Source organism: Triturus cristatus, chromosome 7, assembly GCF_964204655.1.
Source record: "Triturus cristatus chromosome 7, aTriCri1.1, whole genome shotgun sequence".
Taxonomy (NCBI): Eukaryota; Metazoa; Chordata; class Amphibia; order Caudata; family Salamandridae; genus Triturus; species Triturus cristatus.
The window spans coordinates 305421986-305441675 of NC_140590.1; the positions used below are offsets into that span (position 1 = coordinate 305421986).

The window sequence follows — 19690 nt, forward strand, 5'->3', positions numbered from 1 at the left end:
AAAGGAAAGGAAAGTGAAAACAAATTTAAAAAAAGACAGAGAGATAAAGAAAAATACGTTTTATGCAACAAACATAAAGAACGTGGCACATTTCAGGACCCATTGTGTTTTACGGAATTTTCTTCTGAGAAGCGGTGATGCAGTTTCCATCTTTTCACTCACCAGTAAGTCGATGGAGGTCAGCGTGTGGTTAGCATGTGTGAGAGAGTAGGTGACCTGGTAGACGCCATCATTTGTCTCACTGTTGCCGTAGAAACCGATGCCGATCCCAGCACTAAAAAGAAAATGAATGAAGGCAAAGAGAAAGAGTTCAGACAAAGATGTTTATTTACTATTATCTTGTAAAAGATCAGAATTCACAAACAAGGATCGTATCCTCAATCAGTTGAGTCTCAAACTGAGCATTAAATCAAAGATAGGCTAAGACTTGTATGGGCTACTAAAGCAGAATTTTACTTAAATTAGAATTTACGCTGGTGGAAAGGTTGTACAGTTTCAACAAGGCTGTTTTCACTTTCTGCATCCAGCACAGTCTTCAACTGATGAACTACTACATCACACGTACTTAAATCCATATAGATATGTTTTATTGGCCATTGCACAAGAACAAGGATTGGCAAAGCCAATAAGTCTTGTCTGTGAAACCTATTGGCTTAGCCAATGGTTATTGCTATCCTAGAGAGCTGCAAGGAATGCCTACAGATCTGCAGTGGCCATATTGGAATGGCATTTTGTTCAAATAAAACTTAAATCATTTAAGAAGGCAGCTGTGGAAGTGCATGCTTTTCCTTTTTAGGTCTTGCCTAGTAGACAGAGCATTCACTATTTGTGAGACATATTGTTAGCTTACAATAGGCTTAGAGCCCGCCAATTGATACCATTGGCATGCTTCATTGTCATGGTCATTTGCCTATTTTTTTATTCATTAATATGTGTGGGCTTTCCTTCTTCCTCTTGTGTTTTTCCCTCCCTTGAAGCATGGACACATTGCTGTGTGCTGATACTGCTCGAATTTCAGGTGATACTTTTCTTTTTGTTTAAACAATCTACAAGAGTCCATGTGTATTCTAGCTGTCTCCCTAGTGATCTTCTCTTTCCCTTTCCATGCTGCTCTCTCGCCTGTGTGCTTCTCCCCAACTGCCCTCCGTGATGCGCTTGCCCTTGAGTGCACCCCACCCGCGTTGCTTTTCTTGTCCATGTGCCTCTACCCCTTCCCAGTTCCAAATGTGCCCTCTCTTGCCCATTTGCTATTCTTTCTCACCCTCTACATTGTTGTCTCTCTTGCCAGTTTGCTCGATTCTCCTCTAGCAGTGTTGCTTACCCCCAACCGCACCCTTGGACTCATCGCCTCTAGCCCTCTTGGCGTTGCTTCCAAACAACTGAGTTGCTTCATCCCCCACCAGCCCCCTCCGTAGCTTCCATGCCCCCCTGCGCTATTTCCCCACCTACCTATTTACCTGTGTTCTTTCTACCCCGTCCACTTTCCCCAAAAAAGTAAAATAATTTGCTTGGTTTTTTGCTGTTTATTAGCTAGAGTTGAATCAGCAAACAAAGAAAAAAGTGGCCATGCCATTTTGGAGGAGCATTCATGCATGGTGTGTGCTACAAAATGATGCACAGCATTGGGAAGCTGTACAGCTTAGCTAAAACCATTGACAAAACCCACACCTATTGTCTTTTCCAATACTTTTCCTGTTAGCTGACTACAGTATGTGAGGGTATTGAAGAATAATATCACAAAGTAAATATCATATGACAAAACAATTTGTCCTAAATATCCTTTACAAAAATATCGCCCATTGGATTTATTAATAGAAAATCTACACCCAATAGCACTACATTCATTTAAACAATATGTAGAACAAAATAATTATTTCTGACAATATTTCTCCAACCCTGGTAGTGACAGTCCTTCACTGTGCCAGGGATTAGACTGTCTCTTGTAGGCATTGCCATCAGTTGGTTCACTCATAGTGTGGTGTACAATTTTGAAGCATAAAATTACCATCAATGGCATCCACAACTCCAAGTGTGGCGTGTCTGTTATGGACCAAGAATGGTGGCCACGGATCCCAGGAAATCATAGGGTAAAATGCGCCATGGATGCAGCTTCTATTGATTCAAGCAATTAGGCAACAATTCGCCATAGACAGATTCTGTTGTTTAGTGGTCGTAGCTTTTGAACGTGTAGGACCTGATTTGGTAGGTTTTGCAAATGTAACCGATGTCGTTTAAGAAATCAATGCGACTGGAAATATAAAGTTTTAGTAACAAGGACGGAAAGGTTCTACCTGACTCGTCCCCTCCAGCCCTCTCTGTCTGATGAGGTACTGGGAGACCATATTTAATTCTTGTTTCTACCCTGGCAGCTCAGCTCTTGTCTTCCTATATGCATCGCAGATGCTGTACAAATATTTGGGTCCTTTGATGCCCACAACCCACACTGGAAGATTTTATAGGCAGTAAGCACTGCGGAAAGCTCACACAAATTACACTGCACCTTTCGATCAACCACATCTTAGTTACAAATTCACCTTAATATGCTACAGCTTTTATGAACCTCAAATTCCCTGGACTGGCGACCCGGCTTCTTACCTGATGCCCAGCAGTGAATGGTAACCTTCTTGTAGAATGGTGGAGCTAGGGACCATATAAAAGCCCCTTGTTCTGAGACTTAGGGTGATCACTTCAGAATTGACTACCCCCCTACAAATGTCCATACTCCATGCTCTCAGCCTGGCGTTTCAAGCAGGCTCTGCATCCTTAATGATAAGCTATTGTACTGAAATGTTGCCTAGAGATCTCTTTCCTCTTTCTATTTCTATATCAGTGTCAGTTGTAAAGTGCTGAAATCCTAAAAGAACAAGTAGTGCTGCAATGATCCTTGCAAGGATGGGAAAGAGGAAATGTATAGAGCTGAGGGTCACTTAGGTACATTGCCAAAGGGGTAAGGGTAAGGATTTGAAATGCCACCTTGCATCTCTCTGGCAGCCAGAGGAGGCACCGCAGTACTGATTTCAAAGGTCACAGTTCTGGTTGCCTTTCAATATTGCCATGGATTTGCATCTTTACATGGTTTGTAGGCTTAGGAATAGGGTCGCTTTCACCTACCAAGGCTTTCATGAAAGGCCAGAGAGGCTAGTCCACTGCTAGATCTACCCCTGAGTGTGAGTGCTGTGCCGGACGCTCTGGTAAACGTAAACCTGTGACATATCTGAGGCTCTTTTCTTACTGATGTTGCACTAACTAGGATTCTGCTGTGTCACCCTCTTGACTCTGTGCCTCGAGACATCATTTTCCTTCAGGTAAAGTGACCCACTAGATCAAAGGCCATTGTATTATTGAAGTAGTTTGAGTTTCTGAAGAGGTGAGACAGAGTTGTACATATTAACCAAGCTAGGACATGGAAACTCAAAATGATCAGCTATCGTGACATATGAGTCTGTCGTTCTCCACGTTGCTGAAGCGAAATGTGTATGACAAGTCTCTAGGAGCTACACACCCTGCTGGCATGACAGAAGATCACTGGCAAGTGGCAAGAAGAAGAAGGCATCCCCTGGGATGGGATCCACAGTCACATCCCTACTTTTCTACAGGGAATACGACTGGAAACAAAAACAGAACGGCCATACTTGTGCCTACAGTGGTCTTTCTGTAAGCAGGAAGATCCTTCAGGAGGTGTGACTGCAAGTCCTCATCACAGCTACGTAGACAAGAGAACTACTGATGTAGCATCCAGTGGCGCTCTGCTGAGCTTGCAGAGAGAAGAATTGACCCTCCCAGTTCTCCTGGGATACCCCCAGTAGGAACCTTAAGTCGAGCTCGCCTCGAACGGTCAAGGTCCTGAGAATATACAAATTGAAATGGGGTGGGGGGCGATTTTTGTTTTACTGTGAAGGGCCACTCTGGGACACTTTACTGCTTGCTCTACGTTCACAGGCTACACTGCAGATATTTAGGAATCAGCTGAAGACCTGGCTATTTACCCAGTAGACTAACAGCTGTCCCAGACCAGTCTTTTCTAGGTTTTTGTTCTGGTCTTTTGTTCCGTTTAGCGCTAAGACACCTTCGGGTATTGCGCTCTTTATAAAACTATTTCATGTAATTTCTATGTCTGAGTGGAATGTCAAACAAGCGCAGCCCTTCTCCGACAAGGGTTTGTAAGGAAGCGAGAGAGAGGGCACGCTCAGCATCAGGAAGAGACACCGGGGCCGTTTGTCATGTCACGGCAGATGACTCTCTCCGGCACATCGATGCATCGTGACTCCCAAGCTCCCAAAAGGAAGGATTTGGATCAAGGCAGAAGAGACCAGGGAAAGGCAGTGTTGTTCCACCACAGGGTAGGGAGATGGGGTGTATGGGGGACAGTATGGGACATTAGGGTGCACCACCAGGCCCAGCACCTCTTACTAACCAGGGGCTCGGCTTCACTCCCACATCATAACTATACAGCTCGTCCCCAGTGGTGCCAAGTTCGACTGAATACGCATGGTATAAGCGCGCTTAATAAATGCTTTTAAATTCAAATTCAAATTAAATAGCTACATTATCCCTTTTTCGGGATTCAGATTTTATTGACCAGTAATGTAGAGTCTTATTTACAGTTCGACAGATTGCCTACTCCATCAAAACGCAGAGGATATCCCGTCCCTTATATTACAAATGCCACAGGCTATAATGCACTTGTCAATCAGCAAACAGAACATTTACCACGTTTATAATGGAGCCAAACTCTAAAAATCGCACTTAAAATTGTTTATAATGTGTGCTCGTTGCTCTCTCCAATAGAACCTGCATGCTTCAGTCATCAGAAGGTACAGGAGGGCTGAAAAAAGCAGAGGGAAGAGGAGGAAAGAGCAAAAAGAAGAGGTGAGCGGAAAGCATGAGGGAAGAATTAAAAAAATGACATGCCGGGATTGCGATTTGTCGTTCTGTAGCAGATGAACGGGACACCTGCTACCTTGGTGATAGGATAGAAAAAAAGACTGAAATCCAAAAGATCTTAAACTGCTATATTGAAAAAACATATTCTGTATTTTTATATCATAATTAATATACATTTCACACACAAAACAATAGCGTTTTCATTGTAAAATGTGTACAAGGCAGGAGACAGAACTGTAGCACCTCTCCAAATGCCAAAATAGTAAACTGGAAAGCGGAGAAAGGCGGCCTACAGGGAAACGCCATTGAGAGGAAATTGGAAGGCAACATCGAAGTGGGAAAAATAAACAGGTTCTCGCGGTGAGTCCTCCATAAAAAGAAGAACAAGCACTGGCAAAGACAATCAATTTTGTTGTCCAATGTTCAGAGAGGGAGGTGACCGGTTTTGCCAGTGCAAAAGCAGCTGTGTTAAAAGTTTAAAAAGCAATGAAAACATTGCTTCCCATACTTTCAAGATGGCTTCCGCAATGTGAGATGCAACATGTGTGTCATCATCACATGCTTTTAACTCTACGATGCAACACATGTTCTGTCGCTCAATGTGGCGGCAAGTATAGAAACAATATTTCTATACCTTTAAAATATGTGGACAACTCCATTTGGCTTTGCTAATGTCAGCAAAGTTTAAAGTTTTTAACAAAGCAAAGCCAATATCGGCTACCACCGCGGATCACTAAGGACATCACCAAGACCGTCATTTGACACATGATGCGCAGCCGAGGAGCATCAGGAGGAAGAGCAGGAGGGGAGAGAGGGAAGTAAACGGCAAAGACGTCCACTCCCATTGAGTGCTAAACAAGTAATAACACGAAAAAAACAAAAAAGTAGTTCCATGATCCAACAGGGAAAGGGTACATCATATCCAATCAAAAGCAAGGGTAAAAGAGCTAGGCTCCAGGGGATGGACAAACAGGGGGAAAGCCATACAAAAAATAGAAGGGAGCTGACCTTGACAAGAAAGCCAGCTAACCATGAGTTGACACTGTGGACCGACTCCAGAGCGCAGGGCTCATGGTTCGATTCCCGGCACTGGCGGCAGCTCACCCCAGCACCATGTGACTCTGGGCAATGGATCACTTAATCTCTTCAACGACCCACAGCGTCTTGAGACCCTTAGAGGTGAGTAGTTTGCGCTTTACAAATACCGGATTTAAATTTAGATTTGGATTTAGAATTTGGACTATTGTATACAATGCTGTCTGTGACCGACAGCTGGAGTTGTCTGTAACGAGGCCCTAAAAGGAAAGAGGAGGGCTTTATTCCTAATGTTTTTTATCCTTTGAACTTTAGATTTTGAATTTGAGAATAAATCACATCGACTTAATATTTTCCATACTAAGCAACAGAACCTCTATTACCCCCAGCATTTCAAAACTACCACAGATCTGCTGATGCGGTGCAGAGGACATAATCCCCTGGAACATATACCACTAGTAGACATCCAAAGTTAGTTTTAAAGCCCAAAATCATATGCTTTAGTTTAGCTCTTTTTGTTCATCTTTACACCGACAAAAAGGCAAGAAAAACCTCCAGAAAATATCAGCCAGCAAGTCGAGGGCTTCCATAGACCTCACTGTGCTTAGATCTGGGACCTCACAAAGTATACCTAATCTGCGACTCATCTAGTCTCTTCCGTCTTTGATATCTCTGAGTCCTTCGCTTCTGATCCTGTGCCAAGCTTTGGATTCCTCAAACCCCACTGGCTGCCAGCCTTTTACAAAAGTAGTCCTAAATCTGGGGCTTCATGTGAAAATATCAAATGTATAACCAAGAAACCCATTGCCACAAAACAACCAAGAAAGTCCAGCACCATAAAACAATACCAAGAAAATACTTTGTCAAAAACAAACCAGAAAACACATCACCTTGAAACAATACCCAAGAAAACCCACTGCCACGAACCAACCAAGAAATCCCATTGCCATAAAACAATAACCATAAAAACATCACCAAGAAACAATTACCAGGAAATCCCATTTCCACAGAACAACCAATAAAGCCCATTGCCATAAACCAATAACTAAGAAAGCCCACCACTGCTAGACAATAACTAAAACACATCACCACAAAACAATAACGAAGAAAGCACATTATCGGGAACGAACCCACAAAACACATCAGATTGAAACAATAACCAAGAAAACACAGTTCTCGAAACAACCACAAAAACCCATCACCATTAATCATAACCAAGAAAACAAATTAACCACGATTTGGGGAGGGGAATGGACGAAGTGTGACCTTCAGAAGTCTGTGAGGCGAGGTGAGCAAAGGTAACAAAGGTAAAAACAATCTAGTAATGAGTTTCGTTATTTGCCTGGTGATTACGTCATTTACTCCCAAAATATGAGGCTTTTAAGTAATCAGAAATCGAAAATATATATAATAACTTATCAAGGTTAGGGTTCGAATTTTGTAATTTCCCTCCACAAAAATACCCGAAGCACGGACTCCATGGTTTTAAACGGAAAAAGAAAACAGAATCAAATCTGAAAAGAAAGTGATGTCACCCTTCCTTTCAAAGTGAAGAAACATGTTGGCAAGTGCCCGAGGCTGAGTTGAGAGGGGGGCGGCAGCACTGTGTGAAACGGCCCACACACTGCTGGCTGATGAACCCAGGCAGTAACACAGCAACAGGGCCTGTGCCCCGGGGAGCACGCGCCGCGAAGGCATCAGCCAATTATCCGGGAGCTGGCAGGGAGGGGCACTGGTTACCAGGCGTCGGTGGCAGCGCTGGGAATTGGACTCAGCACCCCCACTCCACGCCTCTTGGTATGGACGGGGCAGGAGAAAGCAGGAGCTGGCCGAAAACGGTGCTCAAAGAGAGGGAGTGGAGAAACAAAGAGAATGGTAATAGAAACAACAAGCATTGGCAAAGCCAATTGGTCTCGCCAATGCATGGGCTTAGAGTGGAGTATTCAAGGTTTTGTAGCGCGCTGCCATTACAGCAGCACATTTTCAATAGAAATGACCATTATATTTGCAGACATACAGTGTTACAAATAAAATATACAGTGCACAGACAAAAATGTGTGGAAATTACATCACCATGTATAATGACTTGTTATGATCATATTAAAGTATTTGTTTCTAACACTTCAAAAATAACAACACGTGTTTAATTTGTGTTCCTAATTCCTATATATGCTGAAATACTTATGCAGTTCATTTAAATGTTGTCGTGTCCTGGAAAAAAACTCTTTCCTATCCCCATTATCCAGAAAGATAGTCACATAAACTCTCTCACTTTGAAGTTAAGGAAAGAAAAGCAAACAAGTGCCTCTTTCAATGCACAGGAAATGTGACAAGATAAGAACAAGGGGCCCGATTCACAGAATTAACTTAAGACAAAATCCTAAACTTACTACTTTTGGTATTCACAGACTGCACTTACTACTTTTGGTATTCACAGAATGCACTTACTACTTTGGTATTCACAGAATGGATTTACGACTACTAACTTTACGTCTGCACTCGGGCCGGCCAGTGGCAGAGATTCAGCCATGGCCAAAATCTCCACCTCCGGCCCGGAAGCCCCGCCTCCGGGCCGGAATTTCCGGCCCGAGTGCGGACGTAAAGTTAGTAGTCGTAAATCCATTCTGTGAATACCAAAAGTAGTAAATGCATTCTGTGAATACCAAAAGTAGTAAGTGCAGTCTGTGAATACCAAAAGTAGTAAGTTTAGGATTTTGTCTTAAGTTGGTTCTGTGAATCGGGCCCAAGATTTACAGGCCTGTTTACAGAAAGGGACCAGCGGAAGGATACTGAAAATGAGTTTTGTGCAAGGGAAGGTACAAACTCAAGCTGGACAGCCTAAAACCAATAAAGCCAGCAAATAGAAAGCAAGAAAACACGAGTTACAAACCACAAAGCCAATGGCAAGCAAAGGGCAGAATGCATTCCTAGGTCAATTTTCTGAATGTCCCCAAGATGTCTTTAGCATACCTGACCGCTGTGCTGCAACCTAAAGGGCTGGGGGAAAGTATTGTAAGTAGCAGAAGCTGAAAAGCAGGGGAAAAGAGTGAGTAAAGAAAGCAATGAGTGGCAGAGAAAGAGAGAGATGGAAAGGGACGGTAAAGATAAGACAATTATCAACCATTCCAAGTTAATCAAAGACGAAAGTCAAAGACTGTTAGCAGAGTGGCTCAGTGAGATATTCACTTGCTGCTGAAATATCCGATATCTGCTGGTCCACAGGTTAGAATCCTATGAAGCACAAGCCACTCTCCTAACATTCCTACGTGGCTAAATTGCATACCCTTAAATCAAACCTATAAACAGCAGAATTGTGGTATGAAACACTATATAAAACAAGATGTTGTTGTTAATAATATTAAGGGAGAGTGTCCTATTGCCTCCAGTCTTAGAAGGGAATCATGTAGGCGGACAAGTGGCCAGACTGTGTTTTCCACTCTTCCCTATTTCTGAGTCAGGGGACAGATAGAAATGGTCCTTCCTTGGAGTTTCTGCAGCAGCCTCACTGTGGTAAAAAAGAGGATGTGGCCTACGTCCCACATTGCACCTTTACAATCCATCCTTTGTGAGCTAAACTTTAAGAAGGAGACTCTTCTACACAGTGTATTTGCCAGTCTAAGGGAGAGTGGCTGCACATGAGATTTATGGTTGGTGGAGCACACTGTCAGTTCAATGACAGTAGCTCAGACCCCACCTCTTCACCAAAGGCAACAGCTGCAATAGCAGCATTACTGCTCACCAGGATGCTGAACTCTAAACATAGCTGGGTGATTGGTTGGTGAGAGTGTCACTTTCTCAGGAAGTGGCTATCAGCCTCTCCGTTAGGTATTGTGCCTTCTTTTTGATGTGGTTTTCACCGATTCCTTCCCAGGAGCTCTTCTTCACTAGGGTAGTTCCGTGCAAACCTATGCGTCTACGAAGACAGCGTGTTCACTGAGGCAAACTTATCCCCCTTCTTGGGAGACGTGCATCAAATGCCTGGAAGTGAGGGCTACTTGTGTTCAAAAGGTGTCACCATATGTACATCTCACTCAGAACCCAACAGCAGCTTCAGATGTCCAGGCAAGGACAGAGACAAACAGCCCACACTCACTCCCATCTCATCCGTGATGGATGGAAGACTTGGAGACAGTGGGGAATCCATGGTTGCCCAAGAGCCTGTGATGTTCATAATCCCAGACTGGCAGGCCCATGCGTTCTGTACAACAGTGGGTCCTCTGCATCTTCATGACTCACAAGACCCCGCATATCCACCTTCTCGTGTTGAGGGCAGTCTTCCTAGTTTTAAGGCAAGACGGCATGTTACGTTTTGATAGTTGGTTGGTGAGAGTGTCACTTTCTCAGGAAGTGGCTATCAGCCTCTCCGTTAGGTATTGTGCCTTCTTTTTGATGTGGTTTTCACCGATTCCTTCCCAGGAGCTCTTCTTCACTAGGGTAGTTCCGTGCAAACCTATGCGTCTACGAAGACAGCGTGTTCACTGAGGCAAACTTATCCCCCTTCTTGGGAGACGTGCATCAAATGCCTGGAAGTGAGGGCTACTTGTGTTCAAAAGGTGTCACCATATGTACATCTCACTCAGAACCCAACAGCAGCTTCAGATGTCCAGGCAAGGACAGAGACAAACAGCCCACACTCACTCCCATCTCATCCGTGATGGATGGAAGACTTGGAGACAGTGGGGAATCCATGGTTGCCCAAGAGCCTGTGATGTTCATAATCCCAGACTGGCTGGCCCATGCGTTCTGTACAACAGTGGGTCCTCTGCATCTTCATGACTCACAAGACCCCGCATATCCACCTTCTCGTGTTGAGGGCAGTCTTCCTAGTTTTAAGGCAAGACGGCATGTTACGTTTTGATAGTTATTTGGGGGATGTTGCAAGATTCTTCGAGCACTTGAGATTGGAACCAGACAGCGAGGACTCTGTGCTTTTTCAGAGCTCCCAATCACACGTAGTACACAGTAACCTACCATCTTGGGGGGAGGGAGGGACTTAAGTGAGTGGGGTGCTACTAATACACAAGCAGGCATTGCACTGTCACCGGGCGCTGAGCTGAGATCACCAAACTCATCTCTTATATGTAAACGAACAATACCCAGCAGAAAAGGGCCTCTGATTTACACCAACAAAGACCATTGTGTTCCATTACTGCTACAGGCAGACCCTTTCTTTGTTGTGCTTGGCAGTAAAGTACATTCAGTCTCCTCGATTAAATACAAAAACAAAGAATTGGGAAAGACCAAACAGGTAACCAATGAAAACCTTGTTTGAAGCTCAGTAAAGCAATGCTTCATAGAAGGGGAGATTTTTGCTCCCTTGTTCAGTGGCACGTGGACAATGGATATGAGGGCCCCACTATACTACAACTTTACATGTCCTTACTACCCAACCAGGGTGAAAAGGGCACTATTCCTTGCTTGCTAGGTCAGTGGTTGATCTGCTCTTTCTGATTTAGGGTTGTTCTGCCATATAACTGTCCTGTGCCAATGCTAAATGCACCACGGGTGCCTTTTAGGGGAATCGGGACCTTTGACCCCTAGGGGCAGCATTTCATCTGACTTAAAGCCATATCTGTGCACTTTCCCACTAGTCCTCTGTTTCCGAAACCTATTTGCAAGCTCGGCCAGGATCAGGGGTGCACAATTCAGGCCCCATAGATGTTGGGTCTCAAGTCTTCAAGAATATTCGAGGGAACCCCATCTTCTGCATCTTGGGGGTGGGGGAGGCATATACTATCTCATAAGTACTAAGGTCTCCACTCCTGCCTCGAATTGCTGAACCAGCCCACCTGGTTTCTAAGGATCTGGTATCTTCAGGTATCCAGATGGAATTTTATTAGGATGAATCCAAAGATGACGCCGCTCTTGCTCTTCACTGGGTCTTGTCGTGAATGGTTATTCTGTTAGACTGGTCCCTGGATACATTTTAGCTTGTTCTCACACCTGGTTAAGTCGAGCATCATTGGTGGATCTTCCATCTCTTTCGTCCTGTTTGGACGTCACATCCTGTTTCAGATTTAAACATTGTTTTGTCAGTTCTGGCTCATAACCCTTTACCTATGGGGACTAGTGATACACATGGAGCCATCCGCTGCTCAGAGCGCACCTCTCACTTATGCCCATTTGTACAGGATTTCTTGTAGATGTGAAGGTTTTTCTTTTTGACTGTATGCCACGATATCAAGGACATTCATTTTAACCCACAATAATATATTGCATCATAATATCGACTACTCATCATACGGTAGGTGTCTAAAGGGACGAATGTATTGACTATTCTAACACCACAACTCAGGGAAGTTACCAGGCGAAGAAGTAATGCTGTAAGGCTGCACTGAAGTCCCCACACCAGGACATGTCATCAGGTAACACCCGGAGAAACTTGTGAGGGAAAAATGGCCTGAAAATGGTTGGTCCTCATTTCTCATGGGCAAGCATGGAATACCATTGCATTCCTGGACTTTGGACTTTTGCTCCCCGTGACAGCGGTAATTTCAGGAGCAGAAATCATGAATCATAATGCCCTCTTCATGCATGGCAGAGGGGGTCGAGGAACAAGGGAGACAGTCCTCCAGGGGGTGAGGGAAGCCAGCAGGGCTGGAGCAAGTGACAGCCACTGAGAGGGCGAGAGGGCTGTGAGGATGACAGAGACTGATGGCGATCTGCTAACACTCTCTTCTCAGTGGTCCACGCGGTGACTATGGCGACAGGCTCCGCTCAGGGCCACTGCCAATGACTGCGCTGCTTCTCCAGCTCAAGGGCGCATACCTGGTTTTCATCCAAGTCCCCGCTGAGGCCAAGCTCCTTCCATCCCTTCAAAGTTATCTTTCTCCTCGAGTCTTTGCCCTCGGTTGCCTTTTCGTCTTCTCTAACGCTGCCGGCCCCTCTTGCTCTTGTCCACTCTCTCGCATTTCTCTTTTCTTTCTCTTTTACATCGTATCTCAGGCCCCCTCTCGCCCTCTTCCCTCTCTTCGCAACAATCCATCTCTCAACTGCTCGAGCAACTTTCTCCTTCTCATTTTACCTTTCTCCCTGTACGTGAGCTCTCATTCTACCCCTTCATGCAAGCCACGCTCACGTTCTCTCCGACTCTCTGATGTCTCATGTTTGCGCCTTAAATTCACCACTCATTCACCACTCATTTATGGTCTGTTTTTCTCTGTGTGTCTCAGACTTTTTTTATGTTGTTCACTCCATTCACTATTAATTCTTTCTCTCTTTTTCCAAATCTTCCTTTCGGGCTATCATGATCTTCCTGTCTACTCCCTTTCTTGCCCCCTCTCTTCCTCTGACTCTCTGTCCCTCACTCTCTCATTTATTGTCCTTTCCATGTCTTCATCTTCCTGTTACTGCTCTCTCTTCCTTATTTCTGCTGCTGTTTTGTCTCTTTCTCTCTTTCACTTTTATTCCTGCCCCTCTCTTGGACACTACCTCCCTTTCTTTTTTAGAGTAAAGGCCCTCGAAATTTGGCAGTCTTTCTGGCTTGCAGATGCCCTGAGCATCATGTGAATTCATTGAAGAATTTAGGCATCACATTTGAGGATGGTCCCTCCTTTGTACCTTAGGTAAATGCGGTACTATGGACTTGCTTTGGACTCCCTCTGCGTCCTAGGAAGGTTTTTGCACTTTCGATCTTTCACTGCCATGAAACAGGTGATACAAGCTCTAATAACTTCAAGGCTTGATTATTGCAATGCCTTGTGTCTGGAAACTTCCGGGTTATCCCATTAACAAACTCCAGGTGGTCCATAATGCAGCGGCCCGCACTCTCGTGGGACTGCCTTTGAGACCCTCGGTATCTGCTCACTTGCAGGCTTTGCACCGGCTTCCTGTAAAAAAGAGACCTCTATTGAAGACCCTTCTTCTGGTCCATAGTGCCTTAACCAGACTGGCGCCGGCTATCTTAGGGCAAAGATTAGTTTCTATTCTCCTTTCAGATGTCTTCCTCCGCCAATGCTTTTTGGCCAAAATTCCCAGGACCTGACGATCTAGGCCCGGAGGCAGATCTTTCTCTTTTTAGGGACCCTCTGCCTGGAATAAGCTGCCTCCTGAACTTCGGGACATCTTAGCTATCTCTGCGTTCATAAAGAAACTAAAGACATGGCTTTTTGAATTTAGCTTAAATCTGCTTTGGTTCCAGTGTAGTAATTATAGAAGTGCAGAGCGCTATACAAATGGCCTTTCATTCATTCAGTCATTCATTTTTTTCTCTTTATCTCCTTTCATCTATAACCTTTGCCCTTTGCTGTCCTGCTTCTGTTCTCTCTGGCACTTACCTCCATCATCCTTCCTTTTCTCCATCTCTTTTCCTGTCCCTCCCTCGCCCATTCTTGCTGTCAGTGACTCGCATTTCTTACTTTGAGTTCCTCATTCTCTCTCCTTCTTTCTCTCTTATTTCTCTTTTTTCCTCTAAACCACCTCTCTCTCACTCTCTCTTTTTTATCACTTCAGATCTTATGTGCCTCATTCTCTTTCCTTCCCACTGTTTGTCTTGCTCTACTACTGTCTCCCCATCTCTCACCTTTTCTCTCTCCTATTCCCCTCTATCACTCTTCCATTATCTCTCTCATACTCCCTCCATCTCTCTCTCTTTCTCTTACTCTCTTTCCATCTCTCTTCCATTTCTTCACATCTGTCTTTCCCGTGCCCTAATTTGCTCTCTGTAGTTTTTGTCCTCTCCCGCTAGCATTCTTCCTGTTTCAGGGTCTCTACCCATTTCTTTCTTTTCTATCTCCTTACTTTTTAGTATTCTGTTGTCTCTCTCTTGTTTCTCTCTCTCGGTCCATCAAAATGTCTATTTTTTAAATTTCACCTTAACTTTGCCTTTCACACACTCTAGATTTCTTTCTTTTCCCATCTCTATTTATTCTCTCTCACTTTCCATCTATATCTCTCTCTTTTCACTCTGTTTCTGGATTCCTCCGCTTCTCACTGGCTTCCTACTCCCATCCCACTCTCTCCGATTGTTCTTCCATTCAGTTTCTCTTCCCGCTCCCCTTACTCTTCTATTCTCTCTGTACTTCTTCCTCTATCTTCTCTTACCTCTCGTTCCACCCTCTTTTTCTCTCTATCTTCTCTCCTCTCTCTTCCTGTCTGCATTATCTCACTTAATCTTTATTTCTTTTCTCTGCATTTCTCCTTTCATTCTCATCTCTATCTTTCTCACTTTTCTTTCTGTGTCTCTCTTTGTATGCTATTGCTCTCTCCATCTTTATCTCGTTTTTGTCTCTATTCTTTCTTCTCTCGCTTTCTTTCTTGCCACTCTGTCAATCTACACTGCTTGTTTCTTTGCCTTTCAATCCCTCTCTCACCCTTTGTCTCTCCCCATTGCACACTTTTTTCTCTCCTTCTGTTTTTACACTCTCACTCTATCATTCTTTCCCTCTCCCATTTCACCTACTTCCTATCTCGCCGACACCCTCCATTCACTTCCTCCTTCTCCTCTGTTCTTCGCTCTTTCTTTTTCTTTCTCCTTAGCTCTGAATCTCTTTTCACACCATCTATATATTTACCTTTCCTCTCTCCTCTCCCGTTGTTTCTCTCTCATGCATATTTCTAATTTCTCTCTGCGTATTTTTTCCTCTCCCTCTCTCGTTTCTTCTCTCCATCTAGCTTCACTCTCTAAACTATATGGGCCATATTTATGAGTTTTGTGGCGCATGGCAGCACAGCACAGCAAGTCACAATGCTGCGCTGCCCCGCATCACAGGGAAAGGACAGGAATGCACTGTTTTGATCCAATACGGCACATTCCTGTTCTTTTCCCTTATGCTGGTGCCGTTTGGCAGCCTAGTGCCAATGCAGGCACTCTTGCAACCTGGTGCAAGGGTGCCTGTGTTGTAGGCAGGATTGTTTGTGTCCAAAAGGGGCACCTTCAGGCACAAAAACAATCCTGAGAGGATTTTTCCTCTTTCTATGTGGGCTACAGAATGCAGCTCACATAGAAAGAGGAAAATTTGCGAGGAGGAATAAAGATATTTCTACTTGTTACGCCTCTACTGGGGAGGCGTATCTGTTTGCTGCATTCCCAGGTTTACAAGGTCTTCAAAATCTGGGAATGCATCAAAAACCATGGGAGTTGCATGGGAACACCCATGCAATGCCCATAGAACGCCTACGCAGGGCAGTATAACGCAATGCAGAGATTTGCGCTGCATTGCATTACTCCACAGTTTTGGAACCACTCAAAGCCACGCAAAGTGGCTTTTCGTGCCTTTAAAAATATGACTTAAGCTTTGCATCGATCTTGCACCACGTTGCATGGTGCAAGAGCGATGTAAACCGAGTCATAAATATGGACCTATAATTATTTTATTTGTCTAGCTCTTTTCCACTCCTAGCTCGCTGTTGTTTGTTCCTTAGTCTACATAGCACATTTCTCTACATAAGTATTTCTTCTCTTCCTCTCTCTCTCTTCTCCTTCTCCTCTCTCTCTCTTTCTCTCTCTCTAAATTGTATTTCTGTTTTATGTTCTTGCTCTTCTTTAACATCTATGTTTCTCTTTTTATCCTCACTTTTCTTCTAGCTCTCTTACTCTCCCCTTGCCCTGCCCACTCTCCTCTCTCACTTCCATTCATTCTCTCCTTTCCTCTCACTCTCTCGCGCTCACTCCCTCACCCATTTCCCGCGCTTTCTTGTCAGCTCTCCCCTATCATTAAAAGCATTGAGCGCGTGGGTTAATTATAGAGCGCCGCCTCGGTAATGCTGCCGCTGAGAGGCTGTCAGGCGTTGCGCGCGGCCCCTGACGGCTTGGCAGCTGCCGGATCTCCGCCACTTCGCATCGTATCAGCCTCAGAGCTGTGCAGCCTTCCTGGAGATGTGTTTCTTTCTCACGAGAGCCTCCCAGGAGGACCTTGTGAATTATGAAAGAGAAGGCCAACCTCTTAAAGCAGCCAGGTGTCGTGCAAGCTGTCTCGCCAGAGCTTTGCCTGAGAAATCCCACCACAGACCTGATACACGCCATCCTTTTCCCAAATGGTGACCTCGCGCAGCCCTCAACATGTGCCTCAACCAGGGCCGGACTGGCCATACAAGGCATCAGGCATTTCCCTGGGAAGCTGTAAGGGTGGGGGCCAGTTTTGTTTATGGGGGCCAGTTTTGCAACAGTGCTACAATATCGGTCCGCAGTAACAAAAGCAACCAGCAAGCGTTTCCAGCCTCAAGGGGCCAGGCAATGCTTTCCCAGGGGCTGGTCCAAGACACTTTCCAGGGCTGCTTTGGGTTCCCAGTCCAGCCCTGGCCTCAACTGCGAGCGGCTGCAGCAAAGAACTATAGAGCGAGGAACTACACACCCAGCTCACCCCGGCCTACTGTTCAAGTACTGGGAATCACTACAACCCGCCATGCACCACTCCTTCCTATTATGTACCGCAGCTCACACAAACAATAACAATAACAATGCTCGAAACAGTGCGTTTCAACCCTAGTACCCTGGTTTGTACTGCTCCCCGCACAACCCTGCCATTCACTGCTCCCTGCACAGCCTGCCATGCGCTTCTTCCTGCACATCCCAGCCATGCACTGCTCACTGCACATTCCTACCATGCATTGCCCAGTGCACAACCTTGACGTGCACTGCTTCCTGCACAACCCTTCCATGCACTGCTCCCTGCATAGCCTGGCCATGCACTGCTCACTGCATAACTCTGCCATGCACTGCTCCCCGCACAACTCTGACATGCACTGCTTCTCACACATCCCTTCCACACACTGCTCCCTGCACAACCCTTGCATGCACTGCTCTGTGCGCAATCCTGCCAAGCTCTGCTCCCTGCACAGTCCTGCCCTACACTGCTTCATACACAAGCTTGCCATGCACTGTTCCCTGCACAACCCTGCCATGCACTGCTCTCTGCACAGCCTTGCCATGCACTGCTCCCCACACAAATCTGACACACACTGCTTCCCACACAACCCTGCCACCAACTGCTCACTGCACAACCCTGCCATTCACTGCTCCCTGCACAGCCTGCCATGCGCTTCTACCTGCACATCCCTGCCATGCACTGCTCACTGCACATTCCTACCATGCATTGCCCCGTGCACAACCTTGCCATGCACTGCTTCCTGCACAACCCTTCCATGCACTGCTCCCTGCATTGCCTGGCCATGCACTGCTCACTGCACAACTCTGCCATGCACTGCTCCCCGCACAACTCTGACATGCACTGCTTCTCACACATCCCTTCCACGCACTGCTCCATGCACAACCCTTGCATGCACTGCTCTGTGCGCAATCCTGCCAAACTCTGCTCCCTGCACAGCCCTGCCCTACACTGCTTCATACACAAGCTTGCCATGCACTGTTCCCTGCACAACCCTGCCATGCACTGCTCTCTGCACAGCCTTGCCATGCACTGCTCCCCACACAAATCTGACACACACTGCTTCCCACACAACCCTGCCACCAACTGCTCCCTGCACAACCCTGCCATGCCCTGCTCCATGCGCAACCCTGCCATGCCCTGCTCCATGCGCAATCCTGCCATGCCCTGCTCCATGCGCAATCCTGCCATGCCCTGCCATACACTGCTCCGTGCACAAGCTTGCCTTGTATTGCTCCCCGCACAACCGTGCCATGCACTGCTCCCTGCTATTCAGCTACTGGCATCCACACACAACATTGCCACTGTACCACATACGTGGCATGCATCGCTCCCTGCTACTGTATTGCATTGTATTTGCATTCATATATAGCGCTTACTGCCCCTGACAAGTGCATTGAAGCACTTTATGGCAGGTAGTACGCTACTCTGGAACTCAGATTAGTGGTTAATCCAGTGGTTAGTGTTTTTTGTAGGTTACTGTTGGTTATTCAGGTACTGAGACTCAACACTGCCAGAGCACTTCAAACCTGGCATGGGCCACCCCGTGCTAGTCAAATAGTGGGACCCAACACACACCAGTGCCAGTGAACTGCAGTTCTGGAATGAAAGAATGACCTGTATTACTGTATTGAGACCACACGCAATGCAGTGAGTGCACCACAATCCTGGTATGCACTGCTGCCTGCCATTCCTGAATAGAGACACACGCACAACGCTGCCAGTGCACAGAAACCCAGGCATGCACCAGTCTCCCCGTCCAAGTGGACTCAGGTGCAACAGAGGGCGTGACTAGCGTAATCTGCAGTAGCATATTTAGCAAAAATTAAAGCAAAATTATGCAAAATAACATGAGGAGCGTAACCTGCCACTTAGTGCTATTTTCTTAGTGCTATGTGTGCCCTCACCGCCGCCAGTGCCAGTGAACTGCAGCCCTGGCATGAACTACTCCCAATTCCCGTATGGGACACACACATTGTCAGTGCTCGCCAATCCTGGCAAGCACCACTCACTATTATTCCAGAAGTGAGGCCTACCACATCTCTGGTAGTGTGCGTCTCACCTGACATGCACCACTCCCTGTTATTCCAGAAGTGAGGCCTACCACATCTCTGGTAGTGTGCGTCTCCCCTGACATGCATCACTCCCTATTATTCCTGAAGTGAGGCCTTCCACATCTCTGGTAGTGTGCGTCTCCCCTGACATGCATCACTCCCTGTTATTCCTGAAGTGAGGCCTACCACATCTCTGGTAGTGTGCGTCTCCCCTGACATGCATCACTCCCTGTTATTCCAGAAGTGAGGCCTACCACATCTCTGGTAGTGTGCGTCTCCCCTGACATGCATCACTCCCTGTTATTCCTGAAGTGAGGCCTACCACATCTCTGGTAGTGTGCGTCTCCCCTGACATGCATCACTCCCTGTTATTCCAGAAGTGAGGCCTACCAC

The 19690-nt window shown here is 45.9% G+C and overlaps 1 protein-coding gene across 3 annotated transcripts in view; it reads right to left on the minus strand.

Moving 5' to 3' along the window:
• The window catches only part of TTYH1 (tweety family member 1), a 251606-nt gene that overhangs the window by 85509 nt on the left and 146407 nt on the right, over nt 1-19690 (minus strand). For all 3 annotated transcript variants that reach the window (XM_085616351.1, XM_085616349.1, XM_085616350.1), the window contains exon 3: nt 163-274. In XM_085616351.1, the coding sequence (XP_085472477.1) occupies nt 163-274 (112 nt within the window). The remainder of the gene's footprint in view (nt 1-162; nt 275-19690) is intronic.